A 24125-nucleotide genomic window follows, 5' to 3' on the forward strand; every position below is an offset into this window, starting at 1 on the left:
ATTTTATATTATATTAAATAAAAATGTATAAAATATTTATATAAACTACCTCAACAATACTCATTGGCCTTAAAAATGGGCCCCTAAATTTTTTTTGGGCCCAGGGGCCCTGAGGCCCAAGCCTCATTGGCCTCTTTGCAGGTACGGCTCTGATTCTAGGGATTAAAGGAGTACATTACATCCCTCTTTCTTGATGTATTTTCACTTACTTTATGATGAAACAAACGCAACACTTCACCTAATTCTTGTTAGTGCCAACTGTTAATTGTAGTTCCTTAAAAGAGAATGTAGAAGTCCTGTGCTTGCATAAGGATGGTGGTGGATCGGGGGGAGAGGCCCCGCCCTGCCTCGCTCTGTTTGGACTGGAGATGAATGAAAGACATGAAATGGTGATGGAGATTAAAGTCAAAACTCATGCAGGGATGGAGGTGGGGATGGACTTAGGCTTTCTCCCGTCCCATCTTGTCCCCATCCCGGATCTATGCCTTGCCCTGTTCCGTCCCATCCCCGATCTTTCTTTAGGGATGGCAGTGGACCAAGGAAAAATGGAGCCCCGCCCCACCTCACCCCGTTTGGATAGGGGATGGAGGCGGAGATGGAGGGCATGATTTTGAGACAGAGCTGGCCCGCTACTGTCCACTGCCATCTCTATGCTTGCACCAATTGACATGATAAGATGACCAATGATATGCTTGCATCAAACAATAATGATAATTTAAATAAATAATGATAAAAAAAGAAATAACATGAAAAAATTGGGCTCTGTTATCTTTTAGCTGAACATTGTTAAGAAATATGCAGCCCTATGCCTAACGTTAATTTAATAATTTCTTTATTGTTCAGGGCAAACTGTCCTCACAACTCGAACAAAAGAATATTTGTTCAACATTAATTGTCTTATCAAACCAAACACAGAACAAAACTGGTGGAGGACAGCATATTCATGACAAGCTTGTACTGAACTAGCCTGAACAGTTGGTTTTGAGAATCAAACGTTCCTTTAGGGGCAAAAAAGAAGTAAGATCCGGCCCGAACACAAATAGAAGCTATCTTTACGTGTGGATTGCTGGAGAAGGCCGGGCGGGAAGAAACAACGAACTGGTGTCCTCGATCTCGATGTTCTCCTCCAACCTTACGCGACCGTCTCTCCCGCCCGACCCAACTGAAGCCCTTCGCAGCCACTCGCTCCACTCAAAACTACCTCTCGCTCCCTTTCTTCTCCGTCGCAAGCACGCTTCCGTCTCGGATTTCCCATCTCTTCCGCCCTCTTTGGGAGCACCATACCGCGCTCTCTGCGCTCGTTTCAGCTCCAGGAGCCATGGGCCCGCCGCCTCGTCGGCACCGGCGAGTGGCTTCGAGGCGGAGTTGGGTCGGCTTCTGGCGCTTCTGCCGGACCCCATGCGTGGTAAGCTGCGGGAGCATCCCGAGTACCTTGACTTGATCGAGGTGGTCATGGATTTGGGCCGGCAGCCCCTTGCCCGCTTCCCCTCCGGCGACTTGTTCCTCTCTGATACTCCCGTCTCTTTCCGCGACTTGCAGCACGCCGCGTCTTTGGTGAGCTCAATCGAACTTCGGTTGCTTCTTTTGCATTGCTCTGAAGTTGTCGTCTCGACGATCGATTCTGCGTGTGTGTGTGTGTGTGTGTGTGTGTGTGTGTGTGTGTGTGTGTGTGTGTGTGTGTGTGTGTGTGTGTGTGTGTGTGTGTTTATTGAATTCCTCCTTAGTACTGTAGTACTGTAGATCGGTGGAATTCCCCATCTTGGGGCTTGTTGGAAGAGTGCCTCTAACGGTCTAACCCCAATGGTACTGTTAGCATTGTTCATCATGTTGTTCGAACTTTGAGCTATAGAGTTTTGGTTTGTCACCTGGAACCAAACTTCATTTGTGGCTCGATGGGAGTGAGGTGAAGCTTACTTGGGATGTCGGATGTGTGAAGATTAAATCTAGAAGAGAAAAGCCTATCGAAAGTATGTTGGATAGAGTTAGATTGTTGAGCTCGCGTCCTGGGGATTGATGGTGTTAAAGATTATGAGCCTTAAACTTTAGGAGAGATCTCATTGTCGTTTTTGCAGTTTTGATCAAGGAAGGAATTACCCTAGGTTAGTTTGGAGAAAACAATCGCAGGCTACATCCAACCACGCATGAGACTCAGAAAGGTCTAAGATATGAGTGTGTGGTACTGGTACCATATCATAAGATGCGCCACCTTCAGAAATAATATAGAAATTATAAAATTAAAAAGTGAAAGCATATTTAAACACTAAACTTCTAGAACATCAAATAAACCCTGATGTAGGCTAGTAGAACATGTTAAGTATCAAGTAACAACCCTATAAAAAAAGTATCAAGTAACAACTAATGAAACAAAATTTTATAATTACTATCATAGTCACTTCAAGCCATTAGCAAGTCTGAAGTCTGAAGTCTGAACACAACACTAAACAATCCAATGGTTCATAAATCAATTGCAAAAGGAAAATAAAATAAATCCTTTAGTTATACCTAGGTTCATTAGCGATGGCAAAAATGATAATAAATTGAAGGATTTTCTTTTAAGTCATTCCTTTACTCCTCTAACTGAAGCCCTAAGCAATCATTCCCTGTTTCCTCAAGTTCAACTTGCAAAACACCTTGTAGCTACCTCTAATCAGCATCATCATTCAAGATACCCGACTCTTCTTGCACCCAAGCATCAAATATATATATATATATATATATATATATATATATATATATATATATATTGTCAATGCTGGTGAGATCATAGCAACTCCTATAGAGCCTCCATTCCTTTTTATGCAACCATTTCCCCCCTTCGGTCTTACCTTTCTATCAATCCGAGTTATCTTAGCAATTGTGGCACACTAAATTTTGGAGTTGGAACAATTGGATATGAAGACAACATTTTTCATGGAGACCTAAATGAAGAAATTTATATGCATCAATTAGAAGGGCTTGAAAACTGAAGGTGAAAAGCCTAGTGTGTAGACTAAAGAAGTCTTTCTATGGCTTAAAAGCAAGTTCCATGACCATGACATTCAAAATTTGACTCATTTATGATCAAGAATGGGTATGATTGGAGTTAATAAGATTGTTGCACATACTGGAGAAATTTGATAAATGGTGAGATCTATCTGATTTTCATTAGGGATGTAAACGGTTCGAATTTGGATCTGATGTGACCAATACGATATTTGACTAATTGGATGTTGGCTAAACAAATTCGAACTCGGATGGTGAAAAGCTCATACTAGATCCGATTTTTTACATGTAAACAGATTCGGATATCCTCCAAATTCGGATATTTGTTGGATTCAGGAGAAAAAGATCAAAACCATATCTGCATCCGATTAGAATTGGATATGGTTTTGGCTTGCTAAATGCAACCAGGAATTGAATTTGGTCGGATATCAAATAAAATCTGATTTATTGACATCCTTATTTTGTATGTTGATGACCTGCTAATTGCAACCGAAAGCATGTCAGGGGTTAATCAATTGTAGAAACAACTCAAGGAGTTCGAGGTGAAATACCTTGGTGCTACCAAGACAATTTTGGGGATGGAGGTCAAGTAAGATAGAAAAACAAGAAAGATGTGTCTCACCTAACACAACCATGTCAAAAAGATCCTCACCAGATTTCATATGAATGATGCTAATCTTTTAAGTACACTTTTAACATTACATTTTAAATGATCAGCAAAGATGTCTCTTAAAATAGAAGCTGAGATGCTGGAGATGGGAAAAGATCCTCGTGCGAATGCTATAGGGAGCTTAATGTATGTAATGATATACATTTCACATGCTGTGAGTGTGGTGAATAAATATATAATTAATCCAGGAAAGGACCATTGGTTAGTCATCAAGTGGATTTTTTAATACTTAAATGGTATGGAAAATGTTGAAATACTATTTAAAGGCAATGATGGTGAAAAGCTGTTAGAAAATTGATTGTATATGTAGACTCTGATTTTGCTGAAAATGTATATAAAAGGAGATCAACACATGGTTATGTGTTTACATTTGCAAGAGGAGCAATTATCTGGCATTGTTGACTATTAAAGTAGAGTACATGGCAATGTGTGAAGATACAAAAGAAGCACTTTGTTTAAAAGGGCCTGTTTTTGAGATTATTGGAAGACAAAGAAGCACCATATTATATTCTAATAGTCAAAGTGCGAAGAATTAAATATTCAATTCGTGGACCAAACACATTGAAGTAAGATATTATTTTATCACAGATGTGATCAATGCAAAGAAGCTTTTTTTAGAGAAATTGCAATAATACTAAATGCAACTAACATGTTGACCAAGCCAGTGCTAAAACACAAATTCAAGCAATATTTGAATTTACTTAACTTTTGTACTTGAAAAGGTTTAAGAGAAGGTGGAGATTGTTGATATGACCCTCACCTTAATAATTGAGCTATAATTCTCCATGGTTGGGCTACAACTACTGATAATTGGGTTGCAACTCACAATAGTTGAGTTTCCTATAATCAAGCCAGCGGGGTGGTTGTGAGGGTGCTGTGATGAAGACACCAGATCAAACCCCATTGGCGCACGGGTGTGCCCGTAGCTTTCAGAGGTGGGCCACATAAGGCAAGCTGGTTGTGGGGCCACACCCAGGGTTTTCCTCGCTTCAGCGTGGGTTCCTCGTCATAAGAGAGAGAGAGAGAGAGAGAGAGAGAGAGAGAGAGAGAGAGAGAGAGAGAGAGAGAGAGAGAGAGAGAGACTATCACAAATTGTAGATAACTACAAATTTTGACAAACAATGGTTGGTGGAAATGTGCAATTCAACACATGGGCAATTGTGGTTGGTAGAAGTTCCTCTATAAGTAGGCAACAAATGAACATAGTTAACCCATCGAACCATTTACATACATTACAAACTTGTGAGAGCTTCAAGTTGAGAGAGAGAGAGAGAGAGAAGGCCTATCACAAATCGTAGATAACTACAAATTTTGACAAACAATGGTTGGTGGAAGTGTGCAATTCAACACATGGGCAATTGTGGTTGGTAGAAGTTCCTCTATAAGTAGGCAACAAATGAACATAGTTAACCCATCAAGCCAGTGTGCAGTTTTTTTTACATACAATCATTTGAGAGCTTCAAGTTGAATTCAGTGAAAGTGGTTTGAAAATTGAGAGTTGTTAAATTTTCTTTGTTATTTCTCTTTGTAATTCTTGCTTTATTTAGAGTGATTTTTCTATTCACTCATGGTTTTTGTGCACAACAAATCCTCATCTACATGCTTTCATCTCAACTCATTAGGCAATACGACAATTATGACATCTTCTTGCTTGATAGTATCTTCTCCATAGATGAGTGTTGTCACTAGGTGCTCATATGATTCAGGAAGAGAAGTGAGAAGAAGAAGAACCTTCTCTTCTCTCTCCAGTTTCACTCTGATGCTCAGTAGTTGAGTGACTAGCTTGTTGAAAACATTCAAGTGGTCAAGGATGCAGGTTCTCTCATTCATTTTAAGAGTATAGCATTGTTTTTTCAAATAAAACCAATTTGTCAACAATTTAGTCATACTCATGTATGACGATTCAAGCTTTTGCATTATATTTCCATTTTTTAGAATACTTTCTCAATGACAGAGAAAGTTATTGCTAGAATATCTGAAATTATAAAAGTTCTCAGAAAAGTTTAACTTTAGGTTGTGGCAAGTCAAAGTTAACTTGTTAGTTCAAAATGGGCATGATATTGCTCTTAATGGAAAAGAAAAGGGAAACCTACTCATATGAAAGATGAAGATAGGATTATGCTTGATAAAAGAGTCATCAATATGATTCAACTTTGTTTGTCGGATGAAGTTTTGTATAATGTATTGTATGAAGATACAAGATTAAGCTATAAGAATGAAAAAGAAGGTAACACCTAATGCCAAAACTTTTTGCCTAAGACTAGAACCTAAGCTCTGATACCTCTTGCTTTGCACAACATGTATTGAATAGAAAATTCATTCCAAGACTTAATTTTCATTAACAATGAAGATTATAACATAAAACATGAAATATAAAGAAGAATTACAAAAAGAATTTAGCAATGCTCAACTCTCAAGTCTGAAACCACTCTCACAAAACTCAACTTGAAACTCTCACAAGTTAATATGCAAATAAACTGCACATTGATTCGATGGGGTTGATTGGGTTCATTCGCTTTTTATTTATAGATGTTTTTTTACCAACTTCAGCTACCCATATGTTGAATTGCACCCCTCCACCAACCATTATTTGTTAAACATTGTGGCTGCCTATAATCTCTCTCTCTCTCTCTTCTAGCTCAACCTATTATGATAGGTAGCCCAACTATTGAGGGTTGTAGCCCGACTATCGAAAATTGTAACCCAACCATTGAGGTGAGCCATATCAACATAATCCAAAGTGCTTCGCGGATTCCTTGGGTTCCTAAGCAAGCAAATTTGCTTTTGCTTTCCGCTTTGCCAAGAGCTATATAACAAGGGTACTTTCGGAAGGGTGCTGTACTCGTGTTGGCATGATACTGGTGCTAGTACGCCATGAGGATGGCTCAAACCTGTTTTGAATTTGACCTGACCATTACCTACCTAATACTTATTATGCGGTATCATTTTCATCCACATTTAAGGTGCATAAAGTTTTTTTTTTAATCTATTCTTGTATGGTGTTTTATACACACACACATACCTAAATACATAGTTTTTCTCAAAAAAGAAAAAAGCGTGCATATATATATATTGTTACATGTATCTTATATATGTATATATTTATGTGTACAGCTTACCCACATACCCATTCTCTTAGAAATTCCCATGTCGAAAAACTTACGTGCTAGAACCCGCACCTTTACTCATATCTGTACCTGTACCTATGTGACAGACGAAGAGACAAGATCAAAAGGATAACTAAAAGTTTATCTAGAGGAGGGATCAAACGATAATATACTTTTGAAAGAGGATAGGGGGGCTTGGAACACTGGAGGACTGGTGTCGTGTTTTGAGGAGGAACAAACTACAAAGTGTTTATTCTAGTCATGCTCACTATCTCAGCTTTTATTTAAATAGACATGCCTGATCAGAAATTAGACCTGATGTTAATCCTAGAAAGCTATTTTGCCAGGAAAATGGAAAGGAAATGTGAAAGATGGGTTATTATATAACAATGGTGGCTTTTCACAACCTGGTGGACAACTTGAGTGGAGCAAAACTGCAGGATGTTCAATGATGCTGACATGTTCACACTCCATAGAAAATCTTAGCAGATGCTTATCTATGTGCAAAAAACCAAAATCTTTGGAACTATATCTAGACTGGACCAAACACTAGATTTATCTTGTTTTTTCTTAGGAGACACTAACCTTTTATGAGATAGTTTTGTTGTCTGGATTAGGCTGACCTGTGGACAACCTTTTATTTCTTGTTTAGTTATTTTACTTTATCTGAATATTGAATAAACTTATCCTCTCTTAAGAAAGAATTTTTTTATCATCTACTGAACCGAATTGGCAATGGAATAAATTTCTGTCTAAACTAGTTGTGGTGTGGGTGTTGGATTCCTGTTTAAGGAATCTCCTTTGGAATGCTATAGGATCCTGTGTATTGCTTGGAAATGAGAGCACATGGGTTCATGCATGAATTGCTAACTATACTTACGGCAAATGCTTTGTTTGGTCTTGTAATAAATATGAGTTTTTTAATATATTCACACATCCTTGTGTGCCTCCTAAGCTTTGGCACTAAAATCTCTGGTTTGCATCTGAATGTTCTGGTTTAGACACTTCTTTGACCAAAAATAACCTAATCCTCAGATGGGTTTTTTACTGCCATATTATTTGGTGACAGCTGTCATTGTTACTAAGGTCATTGTGCTACATTTGGTATGTCGAGTTCATGAAGTTTTAAATCATTTCAGAGCTTTTATTGTATCAATAACCATACAACTTTTGTTCATTCTATGTAATTTTCTTTTCTGGTAATTTATTAGTTAATTGTCTAGCTCCAGGTTATCAAAAAGCAGAAATTTGAATTCCTGACAGTCTCTAATGGCTTATGGAGATAATCTTTAACTTCTGTTCTCTTTCGAACTCTTTGATGGGGATATTCAGGAACATCATTCTGAGACTGACTTTCTGATCTATTGTACCCTTTTTTTGACAATAACTTCTAATAAGAAAGTAAGATAATGCTTCAAGAAGTTTAGTCCAAGATGTGGTTTGTCTGTGTCAGGTTGGTGACTTTGCTGATGACAATCGTGCTGGCATCAGTCGTACCTTACATCGTATTAGTGCTATTAGAAACCGGAAGGGTATAATTGTAGGTTTGACTTGTCGAGTTGGCCGAGCAGTATCTGGAAGTGCAAATATGGTGCGTGACTTGGTAAAAGATGGAGGTTCTCTATTACTCATTGGGCCTCCAGGTGTTGGAAAAACTACGCTTATTAGGTACTGCATTTTATTATCATCAAATCTCATCTTGGTTTCCAGATGGTACACTTTTCTTCTAAGATGCCTATTTCATTTTCTTGTTTTATGCTTTGAAATGTATCGTACATTAATCATTTACTAATCTTTTTTATTTGGGTTTTCACTGTCTGTTCTGTTTGTTGGCAACTAATCATATGTTCAAGGCTAGTTCTTCCTCCAAGTGTTGTATGACTGCACTATAGGGAATTGCTGTCGATTATTATGTTTATAAGGAGTTATGATTTCCTCTAGCTCTCAAGTTTCCTGTTAAACATGTTTGTGGTTTTTGTTGTCTTGATTACAATTGCTACATCCAAGTGCTCATTATAGATTTGAGACATCTGTTCTGTTTTTTCTCATCTGGGAAGGATGGTAAAAATGTGTACCATAAAACATATAGAGCATATGGCTGGTGACATGTTTCTTATGATTACTGATCTGGATTGGAAAGATCTTTGAGAAAATTTGTCATATTCTGGATCCAATTCAAATATTTTTTGCCTTTTTGGTATTCATAAATTTTTTTTACTGGTGTTTAGGTTTTTGAATGATCTAGTACACAGTTAGATCTGAACATGCAGAAAAGGTTATAGCACTTGTATCTGGGGTATCCTATTTTCATATTAATTTTATTTGTTTATTTAACTGAATAAGGGGAGTACGCTTCTGCATTAGTTTTGCCAGGTTTACAAGCTGCCTCATTTGTAGATTCTTCTTGATATTCACACTTAAAAATTCACAAGCAGCCAATTATATGAGAAAAGGTCTCAAATGCTCACTTAAATAGTCTAATTTTCATTCCCTGTTAGGCAAGACCTTTCCTGTTGGGCTTTACAATCCATTAAGAAAAGGAAAAGGAAGGACCAAGAAAGAAAATGTCCCAGACCCAAATTTTCTCCCTTTGGACGAGGGTTTGCTGTTCCCACATTTCAATGTTTTGCTCATATGCCCCAAAAGGAATGCCTTTCTCCCTACTTCTAAAGGCCATCAGGGATATGCCATTCACCATCTCCAACATACTTCAAAGAGATGGCCCTCTTGGTGTTTAGAATTCCTCAAATTTGTGGGACATTGAATGGAATTAGCCTGAACATTGGAGACAAATGTAAATGTGCTATATTTTATTTTTGAAGTGGGATTGTCTCTTATGCACTTTTTATCTATTTATCTCCGATAGTTAGGTGCTATGAACCTTATAAATTAGTCTAATGAAGTACATGCAATGTTATTAAAAACACGCCTCAAGGCACAAAAAGCGCGCCTCGCCTCAAGGCGAGGGGCTTTATGCCTTGAGGCGCATGTATAAAGCGCAAAAGCCCCGAGGCGTGCGCCTCATAGGCCTTGAGGCGCGGCGCGCCTCAAGATGAGGCGCATATGCCTCGTTCTTTTAGTCAAATGAGGGTCAAAAGACTCAAAACCCTCATTTGACCAAAATTTAGGGCTTAAACAAAGGGCCCCCGACCCTTAATTAGGATCGAGGCCCTTTTATTTTTTTTATAGCTCTCACGCCTCTCTCTTTCTCTGGTTTTCTCTCATGCAGCCACACACTCTCTCTTTCTCGCCTCTCACACAGCCACTCTCTCCTCTCTCACACAACTTCTCTCTCTTGTCTCTCACACTTCTCTCTCTCGTCTCTCACAACAGTCTCTCTCTCTCTCTCTCATGGGCGAGCATGAAAACAGGTACTGTCTTTCTCTCATCTCTCATTGTTTTCTAACACGCAGTCTGCAAAAAACAGTTCCTCCTTGCATAGACATTGCAGTTTGCATTTCTCATAGACAAAATAAGGAAAATGAAAATGGTGTACATGCATCTTTTCTTGAGAAAAAAAAGGTATACGTGCATAGCCTAAAGTTAGTTTTTTCTGCACCTGATTTCTAAAACCAATAAAATATCCTGAGTCCATAATAGGGAAAAACTATTGTCGACCTATTCAAATGAATTTGTGACAATTGTCAAGTACTCAAGGGGTGATTTTAACAGCTTAATGTAAATTTTCTGAATTTTCTTAGAAGTCATCATATTCGGCCAGTTAAAGGAATTCTTAGCTTAGTATATTGATCTCTCTAGGAATGTTCTATATCTATGGTGATGATGGATATATCAGGTTTATCAACATGAACACATGTGAAACAGTTGTCTTTGCGTGCTCACAGATCGGTTTGATCTTCTGGATGTTTTATTGGCAACCTGTGATGAAATGCCAGTCCCTTCCTTTACACGTAAGATCGATGACTAAATAGATGATCTAAACTACCTTTACTGCTGGTAAATATCTGTAAACTTAAAAAAAAGTGTTTCCAGTACTTAATGTTTTTTGATAAAACACACATACAGTCTCTCTCTCTCATGCTTGTATTTATTTGAGATTTTTTATTTCTTTCCAATGTTAATTTTCAGTATTTATTTGAGATTTTTTATTTCTTTCCAATGTTAATTTTCAGTATTTGCTTCATCAATAAGGCATTATTTATTTATTTGTAATTTTAAATATTTTTTTATAGTTTTTTTTAAGTTAAATTTTTTTTTGAGGCTTACGCTTTACGCCTCAAGGCTTACGCTTCGCCTCAGATTTTGGTGGAGCACCTAGCTACGCCTCAACGCTTTTCACAACACTGAGTACATGCTTTTCTCTTTTCTTTTGTCTTCCTATAAGTCAGCTATATCAACTCTTTTGGATTGCATGAATAATAGTTGTTTTGCTAAAAACAAAGCCGGGATTAAGCTACACAATCTAATGGTATGTGTCCTTTACAGAGTTACCGAAAGCGCATAGGTAAGTGGGGAAGCGCGAAACGTTGCACTTCCGAAACGTGCGGGGAAGCACCACTTTTAAATGGGAAGCACACTTCCCTTTTATGGGAAGCACGCTTCCCTTTAATGGGAAACACACTTCCCCCTCGCTTCCATCACGCTTCCCCCTCGCTTCCCCCATTTTTTTCAATTTTTTTGTATTTTTTATTTTTATTTTTTTCGCTTCCCCCTCGCTTCCTAGGTTGCTTCCAGTTCGCTTTCGAGACGATTTCCGATTCGCTCCTAAGTGGTCCCACGCTTCCCGTTTCCTAAAATTTTGAAAGTCCCTCGCTTCCCGCTCCCGCTTCCTCAACTGGCAACCATGGTCCTTTAACCTTGTTATCTCGAATTACCTAACACATCTTGACATATCTTGGACACATCTATTTTTGAACTTCAAAATGCCTGACACTGTTGGTTATGCTGGACGCATTATGTCAAGTATTGGATGCTTCATGGGTATTATATGGACACTAAAAAATTTAACTGTTTGATATTTTAGAAACTTTCTTTTTTCAAGTATCAACTATATAGTGCATAGTGTTGTAGGCTCTTGAGTTTATTTTCTAAAAGCGCCTAGGGATCTATCTAAATTCCAAGGACTTTGCAGTCACCTATTTCTTCATGTTTTCATTATGCATTTGAGTGATTACAGCATATATGGGGGTTGACCCCTTTGGCTACACTAAAGACAAAAATGGTTGACTACAACCTTTATAGATATGTTACAAAAATACCCTTCAAGAATAAACATATATACAGTTAGAAAGGATATTTCATAATCTCATGAAATTTGCATTACATTCCTCAACACTCCCCCTCAGACTTGGGATGATGAAAACACAACCATTCCAAGTTTGAAGAGAAATGGTTGGAATGTCTTCAGAGGCAAGCTCTTAGTGAAGCAATCTGCTATTTGATTAGCGGTCCCAATGTAAGCCAAAGATATGATTCTTTCCGGGTATGATCTACGAGTGAAGTGATAATTTATCTCAATATGCTTAGTTCTCTCGTGAAATTCTGGATTCTTAGCTATATGAATAACACTTTGTTTGTCACAATACAATATAGTAACTCCTTCAACAGTAACACCCATATCTTGCAATAACCATCTCAGCCAAGTCATCTCTGTTGTGACCTAGTCCATAGCACGATACTTTGCCTCCGTTGTGGATAGAGCAACTCTTGCTTTTTGCTCTTCCACGGTATCAAAGAATCTCCCAAGAATACACAAAATCTGGTGGTGGAATGCCTGCCCTGTGATACTCCCCAAAGCATGCATTATAATAATCTCTAAACTCTAATGCAAAAGCATAAAACAATAGAGCATAACACGTTGTGCTTTTGATATGTCTAATGATCCTCAACATAGCCGCCAAGCGAGGAGATCTAGGAGCACTTGTGAACTGGCTCACCACATGAACAACAAAGGTAATATCTGGCTTGGAAATAGTCAAATAAATCAAATTCCTTACTAATTGACTATATACAGTAGGATTATCAAGTTCACCTTTTAAGTGCTTTAATTTGCAGTTGGCTTCCATAGGAGTATCAACTTGCTTTTAGTCCTCTATTAATCTTGCTTTGCTAATCAAATCAGCTGCATACTTATGTTGAGCCAACAAATAGCGTCTATGAGATTATGCAATTTCAAGCCCAAAAAGCAATTTAGTTTACCTAGATACTTTATCTCAAAGCTATTCACCAATCATGATTTCACATTCTCAATCATAGCCTTGTCATCTCTTACATATCATCTAGATATAATAAGGGTATACACTGCCCTTGAATAGAGGATGCTACAAACAATAAAGGATCATAAAAGCTTTGCTTAAAGTCCAACTTTATAACCACAATACTGAATTTATCAAACAAATCACTTGGAGCTTGCTTCAAACTTTACAAAGCTCTCTTTAACTTGCACACTTTGCCCTCCTTATCAACAACTCTTTGAGGCAACTCCATGCATACTTCCTCTTCTAAGTCACCATTCAGGGAAACATTTTTGACGTCTAATTTTCACATGACCCACTTTCTAATAGCTACCATAGCCAACAAGGTTCTGATAGTTGTCATATGTGCAATTGGAGCAACCGTCTTAGCAAAATCTATCCCATCTAACTATAACCTTTTACCACAAACCAAGCTTTATACCTTTCTATTGATCCATTAACCCTTGTCTTGATTTTGTATACTCATTTGCAACCAACTGCGTTTTTTACATCTAACAGTTTTATCAATTCTCAACTTTTCATCATTTCCCGTGCTTCCAACTCCTCACGCATAACTTTCTGCCACTCAGGATCTAGCACAACCTCAATATAAGACTTAGGTTCATGATAAGATTGGATCATGACTAATAATGCCTGGTGAGTAGCAGAAAAAGACTCATGAAACAAAATGAGTAGGAGCAACGTTATAAAAAATGCGCCTTGAGGCGCGGCCCTCTGTGCCTCAAGGCACAGAAGAAGAAGAAGAAGAAGTCTTATATATTTTCTAGTTATGTAATCAGTTTTTTAGTTACTTTTATATGTTAATCTTATATTTTTAGTACTTATTTTGAGATTTTTTATTTTTTATTGGTTATTATTTCATCAATAAAGCATTTCTTTGTTTATTTATATTTTTAAATATTTTTTTTCTTCTAGATTACGATTGGCATGGGGAATATTGAGATTTGACTCAGATGAGGCTTCACCTTCTTGATCATGTTGTTCAAGAAAAGACTGTGTAGGAACCCCTGAAGTCCTACTATATGTAATCCACTCTTTCTCTTTATCTTTTTCAAGGTCTTCTGGGAAAGGGACAAAAAATGAAAATGTAGACATATATTTCTTAATTTGATGTTCACCTATGTCACATGGGTGCAGGTGCGGGGGTGCGGCACTTTCAAAAACCTTGGGTGCGGCACTTTCAAAAACCTTGGGTGCGGGGTTGCGGCAAAAAAAAAATATATATATATATATTATAATTTTTAAGTTTTATCAGTTAACAACATTAACACTAATGAAATAAAAAACGACGCAGCACTGGCCCAAAGGCCGCACAACTGTGAAGCGTCATCCGTCGATTCTGACATTGAAAATATCAGTGCAGGACAGAGAGCTGTTTCGACTCCCCACCTGAGCCAACACATACCGAACATCCGAAAGCTCACATAGCGGCAAGGGAAACAACAACGACAAAACGCTACAGTGTGGCCTGCCAAACCTCATGTCCAAGCCCTCTGGCAAGATGCACAAGGAACCTTGCAGTTGAGCCGTTAGCATCGAGTAGGGACACGATTCCGCTGTGGCAAAGGAAAAGCAAATACAAAGACCCCAAAAAGCACAAGTTGTGCGCACAGAGACCCTGACATTTTATGAGGGAGAGAGGGGAGATGGAGAGGAGAGGAGGAGAGCAGAGGGAGTCGGGGGCATACCTGGAGCGGTCGACGGCGGTGTCGGGGTTGGCGGAGTTGCCCTAATCCTCCCCTCCGCAACCCATTTCATCGGGCATATTTTTTTTTAAATCCAAAAATTGGACCAAAATGACCCTAGGTGCGTTGACCGCACACAGGGTCAGGTTGACTGCACTGGGTGCCTCACCCGCATGCATGTCGCATCGACGCGGATGCGGCACCTGTTTGGCTGAATCCCTGCGACATAGATGTTCACCCTTATAGTATGGCATATGCTTCAACATATGCCTAAGAGTTCAAACTTTCATTCCTACCCGATCAAAACATTTATATCCTTTTTCTCCTTCAAAGTACCCAATAAAACAACTTATTGACTTGGGAGGCAACTTATCCCTAAATTGATGAGGAATGTGAACAAAACAAGTATTCCCAAAGACTGAGTGATTCATAATCAAACTCCATTCCAAGCAACTTTTTAAATGGAGACATCATTCCAATGATCCTTGATGGCATCCAATTTATCAAATATATTGTTGCTCCCACAACTTGAGCCCAAAACTCCTTGGACATCCCAATCTTGAACAAAAGAGTCCTAGTGATCTCAAGTATATGTCTGTTCTTTCTTTCATCTACTCCATTTTGTTCTGATGTACATGAACATGATTTTTGATGCACCATCCTTTCTCCAACAAGAACTCATGTAGATTATGCCCCACATTCTCTCGCGTTGAATCTTAGTGAAAAACTCACCTTAGCTGAAAATTAAGTCTCAATAGATATATACAATTTCTTAAAGATATCAAACAATTCACTTCTATTTTTGATAAAGTATTTCCATGTATATATAGTAAAATCATCAATAAAAGTCACAAAATACATGAACCCTCCTTTGGATGCAATTGGGGATGGACTCCCTATTAGAATATGGATTGGATATGGATCCCATAAAGGATCCATATCCATTCACGAGTTCTGTTTTGTATTTTAATGTAACATGTGCAACTAATGAAGGGCACCTTCGTCATTGTAAAATGATTGTAACCCTATTAAACCTAATGAAGTATTACTGCAGCTAACAAGTTAATTGTGGCTGCCGATTGCAAAAGCTTCTCTCTCTCTCTCTCTCTCTCTCGCTGGCTGCTGATCTGATCAGAACACGTTTATTCATAGGTAAAATTTACATGATATCAGAGCAGAGGATCCTCTGGGCGTGAAGGGTTCTGCTCAGTCGACGTGAAGATCGAGTTCTCCTTACCGTCAACGAGCCACGAAACTTCTGCTGCGTGACAGACTTGCCCAGTCGATGTAAAAGTCGACTTCTCCTTGCTGCCAACAGGTCTCTTTGCTGCTTTTACTTCCATCCTGTCCCCATTTTCTGGTATTCTTCTTATTCTTTATCTTCAGCTGCTTTGGAATTCTGTCACAGATCTGAAAATATCTTTGCTGTCTTTTATTTTCTTCCTGTCCCCATTTTTTGCTGGATTCTTCTTACTCTTTATCTTCAGCTGCTTTGGAATTCTGTCACAGATCTGAAACTTTTTTTTGAATCTGCTATCTGTTTCATCTTGGTTTATTCTTATACTGCCTTTCTTTCTCTTTGCTGAACCTCTCTGTCGCAGATTTGAAATATATTCAGACCTGAGACATATTCTTTGTTGCTTCTTTCCTTTCCTGCAAAAGTCGAGTTCACCTTTAGTTTCATAAACCCAAGTCCCTGCCTGAGTGAATCTGGTTCCACTCTTTCCTACGAAAGACCAACTTCACATTAGTGTTAATCTGGATTTTTCCTGTCACGCCTATTCTAAAACATTCTTTCATTTCTGTTTCTTGCCCTAAAATTTTCATTGCTTCTATATGTCACGTTAGTGATCTGATTTCACTCTCACTTGCCATAGACCAGATTGTCGTTACTCTTGCCTTATCATATTCTGTCACGCCTGTCCCAACATATTCTGTCATAACTGTCAGTTTATGATAAAACAGGCCAGCTTCAGCCACTAGTGTTTTTCGTTTCCATTCTTGTCAACAAATCTTCAAATGGACTCTTTCGCCAATTCGGGTCTCTCTTCCAGTTTCCTGGGGCAATTAGTTTCAGAAAAGCTAACCACCAACAACTATCTGACTTGGAAAAGGCAGATCACTCCTTTTATTCGGAGCCAAGATCTTTCAGGCCACTTGGATGGATCCACTCCAATGCCTCTAGAATTTTTCACAACTGAAGACAAAGATGATGGAGGATTGCCGAAGATTATTCGCAACCCTGCATTTGTTGCTTGGATGAAGCGCGATCAGGCCCTCGTCGCATACATCACTTCCACATTGTCACAAGAAGTCTTGATTTCCATTCTTGATGATTGCACATCTAAAGTTTTGTGGGAGGCTTTAGCTCAGACCTACTCTCAGATATCAGAGGCTAAAGTGTTGTTTCTTAAACGCGAATTTCAAATGTTAAAAAAGGGTACAATGAGCATTATTGAATTCTTGAATCAAGTCAAAAGCATCACAAATCAATTAGCTATGGTTGGGTATCCAGTGTCAGATAAAGAAAAGGTGCAGCAGACACTAAATGCACTAGGTTCAGAATATCATGTTCTTGTTACATCCTTATTGTGCTTGCCTACGTTGCTCAGTTTTGAGGAATTACGCGCCAAACTCTTTCAGTATGAGATGACACTGAAAAGCATGTCTGAAGCTTCAACGGGACAATCATCTACGCATGTGGTTCTTGCCACAGGGGTGATAGCTGATCGTGCACGAGGAGGACGAGGCAGAGGCAAGGGAAATCCAATCCAGGGTGGACGTGGGTTACTACCTACACCAAATTCCACTGTTAGTTTTTCAAGGAATGTTCCCACATGCTATCAGTGTAACAAACGAGGTCACATCAAAGCTAACTGTTGGTTCAACCCACAAAATCGGAATAGAATGCAAAACACTAGAAATGTTGGTACATCAGGAACTGCAGGTACATTTCGGGTCAGTGATGATGCTAAGGATCTTCTACTATCTGCAATGGCCAACTTGAATCTGAAGCAAAATGATGATGAAATATGGTATGTTGACTCTGGGGCAGCAACCCATGTGACTGACAATGCAGGTAAGTTCTCTACTTTGACTCCCTATTTTGGAAAATCTAATATTGTAACTGAAGATGGGACTCACCACCCTATTTCAAACATAGGCAACGTCCTCATTCCTTTGTCTGAGTCATCTATCCCTTTATCTGATGTTGTTCATGCACCAAATATAAAGAAAAATATTGTCTCTGTCTCTAAACTTGTTGATTCTACCAATTCATCTGTGGAATTTACTCGTACTTCTGTCTTTGTCAAGGATCTTCAAACGAAGGAGATGTTCGCTAAAGGAGAGCGACGTGGAGACATGTTTGTCTTTAATAAAGATCCAGCCTCCAGTATCATGAAGCTCAAGTCTAATCTCGTCTCTAAAAGCGTCCTAAGTACATCCAAATGCAATAAGTCAGATCTCTGGCATTCTCGTCTTGGTCATTGTAGTCAAGTCTTTATTGAAAAGTTAGTGTCAAATGGTTTTCTTTCAAAGTCTGTTTCACCTTCAGTGAAGGATAAAATATGTCCCAGTTGTCAGGTTTGCAAAAGTCATGTACTTCCTTTTCATCAAATAAATAAAAGAGCCTCCATGCCCTTTGAGATAATATGTTCAGATGTTTGGGGCCCAACCCCCAATCCTTCTTCTTCTGGAAGTAAATATTATGTATCCTTCATTGACAGTGTCTCTCGTTTTACCTGGATATTTTTTATGAAACACAAATCAGAGGTTTTTCTTATTTTCCGCCACTTTCATGCCTATGTTAAAAATCAATTCTCTCAAAATATTCAAATTCTCCAATGTGATGGAGGTGGTGAGTATTCCTCCAAAGAATTTTTTGATTTTCTCCAAAATAATGGGATGCATCGTAGAGTTTCTTGCCTGTACACTCCACAACAAAATGGAATTGCTGAACGTAAACACAGACATATTGTGGAAAGCGCCATGAGTATGATACATGGGAGTAACTTACCCATTAGTCTTTGGACTGAAGCTTTTCACATTGCCACTCATGTGATAAATCGCCTTCCTATGCCCATTCTTGAAAATCAATCTCCCTATTATGTTCTCTTTGGGGCACATCCCGATTATAATGAGTTACGAGTTTTTGGATGCACATGTTATGTGCATATTGACAAATCCATGAGGACTAAGTTTAAGGACAAAGCCTCTATTTGCCAATTTGTAGGTTATGCAGATGAATACAAGGGTTACAGGTGCTATGATCCCGTCAATAAGAAGATAAGAATTTTCAGAAATGTTGTTTTTGATGAAAATAGTTTTCTGGGAAAAGAAGCAGACGTCAATCGTGAACATATTGGTGCAGTTGCTGATTGGTATGACCCATGGCTTAGTGCAAAACTTATTTCACAAACTGCCGAACATGCTACTTTAACCCCTGAAAGCATACATGGGGAGACGGTTTCGGATGTTGCATCACAAACAGAATGTCTGAGATACAAAGGTAATGTGTATACCAGGAGACCCAGAGAGCGAACAAATGAACCTGCTGAAGAACACATTGCATCGTCCAATAACAGAGAAGCACCGAGAAGATCAGGCAGGATAAGGCATCCTATTGAAAAATGGGTTAGTTATGACAACTTTTCTATGGACTTTCAAATTTTCTTATCCAAGATTGAAAAACACGATGAACCACTTGGTTTTCATCAAGCTATCCAATCCAACAAATGGATTGAAGCGATGAATGAGGAGATTGAGGCACTTCACGAGTGTCAAACATGGGAGATAGTTGGCCGTCCTCCAGATAAAAATGTCGTTGGATGCAAATGGGTATATAAAATTAAATATAAACCGGATGGTAGTATTGAACGGTACAAGGCACGTCTTGTTGCCAAGGGTTTCACTCAAGAATATGGTCAGGATTATGATGAGACATTCAACCCAGTGGTAAAAATGGGAACTATTCGCATTATTCTTGGTTTGACAATTGAACATGGTTGGACCCTTAGTCAGCTTGATGTTAAGAATGCATTTCTTCATGGGGACTTAAAGGAAGAGGTTTACATGGAGCAACCTCAAGGTTATGCAGAGGAAGACACAAAAGAATATGTATGCAAATTAACCAGAGCTTTGTATGGGTTGAAGCAAGCTTCTAGGTCATGGTTTGAAAGCTTTTCCTTAGAAATTCAGAAACATGGTTTCTTTCGTTCCCAACTTGACCATTCTCTGTTTATATACAGGAATAGTACCAATGTGGTTTTCTTACTCATATATGTTGATATTGTGATCACTGGTAATGTTCCAGACCACATTCAACAAATTAAAGCTTTGTTGAGTATGCGGTTCAAAATTAAAGACCTTGGGGAACTGAGATATTTTCTTGGTGTAGAGGTGGACAGACAAGATGAAAAAATGTCATTAACTCAACACAAATACACTCTTGATCTTCTGGCTAAAGCAGGAATGACAGATTGTAAACCTCTACCCACACCTAGTGTTGTCAACCAAAAGCTCAGTATTTGTGATGGTGAGTTATATCCTAATGCAGTTAAATATCGCAGTTTAGTGGGTATGTTGCAGTACCTTACTTTTACTTGACCAGACATTGTATATTCTGTTAATCAAGTGTCTCAATTCATGCATGAACCAAAGACTGGTCACATGGATGCTGTCAAACGCATCTTTCGCTATCTAAAAGGAACGGTGGGTGATGAACTCATATATATTCAATCTTCATGGAAGACACCAAAACATGACATACTGGCCTATACAGATGCAGACTGGGCAGGGGATCCAGATGAGAGGAGGTCTGTTTCAGGATACTGTGTTTTCATTGGGAGAAATCTTGTCTCATGGAATAGCAGAAAACAGAAGGCTGTGGCAAGATCTAGCACAGAGGCAGAGTATAGATCTATGGCAGCTGCCACAGCAGAGGTGACCTGGATTAGGCGTCTACTTGCAGAGATGGGAGAGGATATCCCAAATTCGACACTTATGTGTGATAATAGAAGTGCTATACAAATTACATTCAACCCTATCCATCACAGTCGGACTAAGCGTATTGAGATTGATCAACATTTCATCAGACAAAAAATAGCAGACAAAGAGATTGAACCGGTTTATGTGCCTTCAGAAGACCAAGTTGCCGATATGTTTACAAAAGGTCTTACCAGACACTGTTTTTGGAATCTGAAGAACAAGGTGCACATGGTTCACTCCCATGCACAACTTGAGGGAGGGTATTAGAATATGGATTGGATATGGATCCCATAAAGGATCCATATCCATTCACGAGTTCTGTTTTGTATTTTAATGTAACATGTGCAACTAATGAAGGGCACCTTCGTCATTGTAAAATAATTGTAACCCTATTAAACCTAATGAAGTATTACTGCAGCTAACAAGTTAATTGTGGCTGTCGATTGCAAAAGCTTCTCTCTCTCTCTCTCGCTGGCTGCTGATCTGATCAGAACACGTCTGTTCATAGGTAAAATTTACACTCCCAACGTCAGTGAAATAGATAAAAAAGATTAGCATACTCAACCTCTCTAAGATTGAACAGGAGAGCAAGACTCTTAGACAACCTATTGTTAGAATGGCCCACTCGATCTTGCTGGAACGTGAGAATGAGGCGTGAGAGAGAGAGAGAGAGCTGCGGCAGCAAAAGGGGACTTCAATAATGAAGTCGTGCCCTACTTTATGTTTATATATACATATACAAAACAGTAACTGGGTTGGACCAAGTATTTGGATCCATACCCAGACATAAACTTACAAGTTACATTGGAGAACCCGACCCATACTGGAAAACCCGATCCAGTTTATGATACAGTCTTAATACCCTCCCTCAAGTTGTGCATGGTCCTGTACCATGGACAACTTGCCTTTGAGATACCAAAACCGCGCACTCGTAAGTCCTTTGGTAAGTAGATCAACAACTTGATCTTCTGTTGGTACATAGACTGGAATAACTTCTTTGTCCTCTACCTTCTGTCGGACAAAGTGTTGATCGATCTCTATGTGTTTCGTTCGACCATGATGGATAGGATTGAAAGCAATTTGAATGGCACTTTGATTATCACAAAACAGATTCACAACCTTCACTTTTTCTCCTATCTCTGTTAATAAATGTCTTAACCATGTAACTTCGGCAGTGGCAGAGGCCATGGATCGGTACTCAGCTTCTGTACTTGAACGCGCAACAGCACGTTGCTTCCGACTACTCCATGCTATTAAGTTTTCATCAACATACACACAATACCCAGAGACTGACTTTCTATCATCTGGATCTCCTGCCCAATCTGCATCTGCATACACTTCTAGTGGTCTATGTTCTCCTTTTGCCTTTGATTGACGATAAACAAGCCCATCTCCAAGAGTACCCTTCAAGTACCGAAGAATTCTTTTAACTGCATTCATGTGTTCTGTACGTGGATCGTGCATGAACTGAGAGACTTGATTCACTGCATATACAATATCCGGCCTCGTAAAAGTAAGATATTGAAGCATCCCAACTAAGCGACGATAATATTTCGGGTCCTCATAGATCTCCCCATCTTGAGCACTGAGTTTATGGTTTAACACGCTAGGAGTATTCAATGGCTTGCAGTTCTTCATTCTTGACTTCTCCAGAAGATCCAGAGCGTACTTGTGTTGGGTCAACAAGAGGCTAGTATTTTGTCGATCCACTTCAACCCCCAAGAAATATCGTAGGACACCCAGGTCCTTCATCTTGAACTTCTGATTCAATAGGATCTTTGTAGCCTCTATATGCTTGCAAGAACTTCCTGTAATAATAATATCATCTACATATATGAGAAGTAAGGTGTTGACCTGATGTTCTCGAAAAATGAACAATGAATGATCAAGTTGAGAACGGACAAATCCAAATCGCTGTACTTCAATGGAGAAACTGTCAAACCATGACCGAGATGCTTGTTTTAGTCCATAAATGGCTCGTCGCAATCTGCAAACATGTGTCTCAGGATTGTTTTCTGCATAACCAAGAGGCTGCTCCATGTACACTTCCTCCTTCAGATCGCCATGTAAGAATGCATTTTTAACATCAAGTTGACTTAGAGACCATCCATGCTGAACCGCCAAGGATAACACAAGTCGAATGGTTCCCATTTTTACAACTGGACTAAAGGTCTCGTCATAGTCTTCTCCATATGCTTGTGTGAAGCCTTTGGCGACTAGTCTTGCCTTATATCTTTCAATGGATCCGTCAGGTTTGTACTTAATTTTATATACCCACTTAGACCCTACAACATTCTTATCCGGAGGCCTAGGAACTATTTCCCAGGTCCTGCATTCATGCAAGGCTCCCATTTCTTCATTCATAGCATCTGCCCATTTTGATGACAAGGAGGCTTGGGAGAAATCGATGGGTTCTTCTTGTTTTTCAACCTGTGCAACGAATAACTGCATTTCTGTGGAAAAATTCTCATAGCTTACCCATCTTTCAATAGGGTGTCTGATCCTTTCCGAACGTCTGACATGCTCAGTTATGTGGGGTGTGTCCCTTCTTCAGACATACACTGCCCCTTTGAATCTTCTGCCATCTGGACGAGCAGTACCTGATGTCAAGGTTTCTTCTGCGATGGGAGGCACAGTAGATCCCTGAGCAACTGTCAACACGTTCCCACTAGGTTCTGCATTGGTTTCCATGGGCTCACACTCATCAATTACTGTGTGACATGGAGCAGAGTTATTCATTTCTAGCTGATCAAATAATTCATTCGCTAGCCACGGCTGATAGCTTTCTTCCTCCTTAGTAACCCTTGCTTCTTTGTTCGAGATCTGAACATTGTTCTCATCAAAGACAACGTTTCGTGAGATTTTAATGCGTCGAGTGTCTGGATCATAGCATCGATATCCTTTATACTCTTCAGCGTACCCAACAAACCTGCATCTACAAGCTTTATCCTGAAATTTATTACGTTGGGAACTGTCAATGTGAACATAGCATACACATCCAAACACTCGTAGTTGACTGTATTGAGGTTGGGTACCAAACAACACGAAATAAGGAGTCAAATTATTCAACATTTTCATCGGTAAACGATTTATTACATAAACCGCAGAGTGGAAAGCTTCTGTCCAAAAACTTAAAGGAATATGAGTGTCATGCAGCATACTTAGGGCACTTTCAACAATATGACGATGTTTTCTTTCCGCGACCCCATTTTGTTGTGGTGTGTGTGGGCAAGATATTCTACGCCTTATCCCGTTGTTTTGAAGAAATTCAGTAAATTCCTTTGATAGATACTCTCCCCCTCCGTCACACTGGAATTGTTGAATACTTGTCGAGAATTGATTGACAACAAGAGCATGAAATAAATGAAAGAATTTGAATACCTCAGACTTGTATTTCATAAAATAAATCCAAGTATATCTGGAAAAACTATCAATGAATGTGACATAGTAGCGACTACCAGACAAAGAGGGTTGTGGA

The 24125-nt window shown here is 39.0% G+C and overlaps 1 protein-coding gene across 1 annotated transcript in view; it reads left to right on the plus strand.

Moving 5' to 3' along the window:
• The first annotated feature begins 1068 nt into the window (after window positions 1–1068).
• LOC149820019 (protein SEEDLING PLASTID DEVELOPMENT 1-like) overlaps window positions 1069–24125 on the plus strand; it is a 64631-nt gene continuing 41574 nt past the window's right edge. The window contains exons 1-2 of the mRNA XM_089982372.1: window positions 1069–1554; window positions 8213–8427. Of these exons, the coding sequence (XP_089838498.1) occupies window positions 1117–1554; window positions 8213–8427 (653 nt within the window). The 5' untranslated portion in view covers window positions 1069–1116. The remainder of the gene's footprint in view (window positions 1555–8212; window positions 8428–24125) is intronic.

The sequence above is a fragment of the Nuphar pumila genome, chromosome 12 (assembly GCF_984573655.1).
Source record: "Nuphar pumila chromosome 12, dmNupPumi1.hap1.1, whole genome shotgun sequence".
Classification (NCBI taxonomy): domain Eukaryota; kingdom Viridiplantae; phylum Streptophyta; class Magnoliopsida; order Nymphaeales; family Nymphaeaceae; genus Nuphar; species Nuphar pumila.